The sequence below is a fragment of the Cynara cardunculus genome, unplaced genomic scaffold (genome assembly GCF_001531365.2).
Source record: "Cynara cardunculus var. scolymus isolate 2C unplaced genomic scaffold, CcrdV1 Un_Scaffold_2564, whole genome shotgun sequence".
NCBI classification, from domain to species: Eukaryota; Viridiplantae; Streptophyta; class Magnoliopsida; order Asterales; family Asteraceae; genus Cynara; species Cynara cardunculus.
This window is the reverse complement of record NW_020201136.1, coordinates 18,420-22,064: the sequence shown is the minus strand read 5'-3', so window position 1 is coordinate 22,064 and position 3,645 is coordinate 18,420. Positions and strand designations below refer to the sequence as shown.

At 37.2% G+C, this 3,645-nt stretch overlaps 1 protein-coding gene across 1 annotated transcript; it reads right to left on the bottom strand.

Moving 5' to 3' along the window:
• Positions 1 to 1,937: 1,937 nt before the first annotated feature.
• On the bottom strand, positions 1,938 to 2,627 carry LOC112503126. The gene has a single exon (XM_025107192.1). It carries the CDS (start codon positions 2,625 to 2,627, stop codon positions 1,938 to 1,940), a length of 690 nt encoding a protein of 229 aa, XP_024962960.1.
• Between the last annotated feature and the right edge of the window lie 1,018 nt (positions 2,628 to 3,645).

Below are 3,645 nucleotides of genomic sequence, written 5' to 3'. Positions count from 1 at the left end.
GAAGAGAGTAGGCCAATAAAATCCAGATTGTAATACTTTAGCAGCTGTTCTTTGGCCTCCAGAGTGTCCTCCATATGCTGCTTGGTGGCAATGCTGCAGGATTGCTGCCACTTCAGTTTCAGGGATGCACCTTCTCAAGATTTGATCTGCACTTATCTTAAACAAGTAAGGGTCATCCCAAAGGTAAGTTTTAGTATAATGGAGAAACGTTTTGAACATATGGCCAGAAATATCAGAAGGTCTAATTCCACAAGCCAAATAGTTTGCTATGTCGGCAAACCATGGTGGCTTTGATTCTAACATTAGAATTCTCTCATCGGGGAATGTTTCAACAATCTCTCCTTCTTCTAGGGTTTCCCTAGGCTTTTCTAATCTTGACAAATGGTCTGCAACTTGGTTGTCTACTCCTTTCCTATCCACTATCTCAAGGTCAAACTCTTGCAACAACAAAACCCATCTTATTAACCTAGGTTTAGCATATTTTTTGGAACTCAAGTACTTGATGGCAGCATGGTCAGTGTGAACAATGACCTTTGTTCCCATCAAATATGATCTATATCTCTCAAAAGCAAAAACCACAGCTAAAAGTTCTTTTTTCAGTTGTTGTGTAGTTAAGTTGTGCTTCATTCAAGGTCTTACTTGCATAATAAATTGAATGAAAAACTTTTTCCTTTCTTTGACCCAAGACCCTCCAACAGCCCAGTCACTAGCATCACACATGATCTCGAAGGGTTTGTTCCAGTCAGACGCAACAACTACTGGTGCGGTTACTAAAGCTTTCTTTAAAGTGATGAATGCATTTCTACATTCATTAGTAAAATCAAACTTTTGATCATGTTGCAAAAGTAAACACAAAGGTTTTGAGATTTYTGAAAAGTCTTTTATAAACCTTCGGTAAAACCCAGCATGACCAAGAAAACTTCGTATTCCCTTGACAGTAGTTGGTTCGGGTAGTTTTTCAATAATTTCAAGTTTAGCTTTGTCTACCTCAACTCCTCTTTTGGAAATCAAAATGGCCTAAAACAATTCCTTCTTTGATCGTGAAATGACATTTTTCCCAATTGAGAACCAAATCAGTCTCTTCACATCTTTCAAGACTCCTTTTTAAATTTTCCAAACAATTATCAAATGATGAGCCATAAACTGAAAAATCATCCATAAAGATTTCTATGGATTTTTCTAGCATGTCAGAGAATATGGACATCATGCATCTTTGAAAAGTTGCAGGAGTATTGCAAAGTCCAAAGGGCATTCTCCTAAAGGCAAATGTACCATAGGGACATGTGAAGGTGGTCTTTTCTTGATCCTCGGGTGATATGGCTATTTGGTTATATTCGGATTATCCATACAAAAAGCACTAATACTCTTTTCCAGCCAACCTGTCTAACATCTTATCAATAAAAGGCAAAGGAAAATGGTCCTTTTGAGTGGCTTTGTTTAGCCTACGGTAGTCCATACATATCCTCCAACCAGACACTATTCTTGTAGGGATGAGTTCATTCTTGTCATTGGTGACAACAGTAAACCCTCCCTTCTTTGGGACACACTGGATTGGACAAACCCAGGAACTACTGGCTATTGGAAAAATTATTCCGGCGTCTAGCCATTTCAAAATTTCCTTCTTCACTACTTCTTTCATGACCGGGTTCAATCTCCTTTGAGGCTCTATAGATTTGAAGTTCTTTTCATCTAGGATGATCTTATGTTGACATATTGAAGGACTAATCCCCTTTAGGTTAGCAATGGTCCATCCTATGGCTTTGGTGTACAACTTCAACATATCTACAAGCTTCTTTTCTTGATGTAAATCTAGGGTAGATGATATGATGACAGGTAGTTTACCTTCCTCTCCTAGATATGCATACGTCAAGTGAGATGGGAGTTGCTTTAACACCAGAACAGGTGGTGAAATTATAGACGAGGTAAAATTTTTAAGCTCACTCAGCATCAGATAGGACATCATCTTCTAAATCCTCAACAGTATCATCACCTATCTCAACACTATCCTCCTCCTCTAGCTTACAGACCTTCCTAACTTCTTCCTCATAACACATTGTCTCAATCTCAGTAACTCCTGAGCATTCCTCTAAGTAATCAGGGTACTTTAAGGAATTAAAGACATTGAATGTGACTTTCTGATCTTGGAGTCTCATGGTTAGCTCTCCCTTTTGGACATCAATCAAGGTTCCACCAGTGGCTAAGAAAGGTCTTCCTAAAATTATGGAAATATCTTTATCAGCCTCAAAATCTAGGATGATGAAGTCAACCGGAAAGATGAATTTGTCAACCTGAACTAAGACATCCTCAATCTTACCTTTTGGATAAGTTATGCTTCTATTGGCCAATTGCAAGGTGACAGTGCTGGGTCTAGCTTCTCCTATGCCTAGGGTGTTGAAAACAGACAAGGGCATAAGGTTGTTACTAGCTCCTAAATCACACAAAGCTTTACCAATCTCCTTTCCACCTATAGAACAAGGAATAGTGAAAGTCCCTGGGTCTTTAAGCTTAGGGGGTATTTTGTTGGTTAGAGGTGCACTGTATCCCTCGGTAAGATCTACGGTATCATATTCGGTCAATTTCTTCTTCTTACTCAAAATATCTTTTAGGAACTTGACATAACTGGGCATTTGCTCAATTGCTTCAACAAGGGGTATGTTGATGTGCAATGCTTTAAACACTTCCAAAACCTTTGTAAATTGTAGTTCTTCCTTTCGGTTCCTTAACCTTTGGGGAAAAGGAACATAAAGAGGAACTGTCTTTATGATAGCTTTGTGTGTCCACAAAATCTCTGATCAATCTTCATATCTTCATAACTACAATGGCAGATTTGATATATCATTCAAGAACAGCAAGAACAATGTTGAGAGAAAAAGTCAAACATCTAAGCTCAATCAAACTCTCTATTATTCATGTACGTATTACAATGAAGCTCTTCTCAATAATTACAAAGACCATCTACCTATTTATATGGTCAAACTATCAAAGACAAGTCAAAGTCAAACTCCTATAAGAAAAGTCAAACACGCTGACTTTTACAATTATAGACTATTTATAAACTTTCAAGACGAATACAATTAATACTGATTTCTCAGTCCTAACATTCTCCCCCTTTGTATTCAGACTTGAAAGAAAAATCTGCGCTTTGAGTCCTTGTTTGAACTTTGAAACATTATGCACAAAATGTCTTCTTCAAATGAAATCTTCAAATGATCAACTGTTGAGAAAGATCTTCTAGCACTCCCCCTCGAATGTAGAATCACTGTGATCTTCTCTTTTGACAATGTAGAACCAATTCAAAAATGATATTCAGAAACACTGTACAAGATGTGATCTTCAAAGGATCTTCAGATAACAAATCTTCAGTAAACTGTAATGAAAAATGATCTTCACATTCAACATCTCTCAATTGTTGTAGCACACAAATAATCTTTCTTTAATCGTCTTCAGTCACACTTCTTCTTTTGAGTCTTTTGCCAATCTCAAAGTTACTCCCCCTTGATCTTTGCATCAAATCCCCTTTAACAATGTTCAAAAATGAACATTTCATTCATTATTACATATACTCCCCCTTATGATGAAATGAGAATCATACCATCATACAAAATATGAATGAAATTTTCCGATTAAGCCTGTCAGATCATGAAA

Coding starts and splice junctions, on each gene's coding strand:
- LOC112503126 (XM_025107192.1), bottom strand. CDS start 2,627: ATGCCCAGTTATGTCAAGTTCCTAAAAGATATTTTGAGTAAGAAGAAG.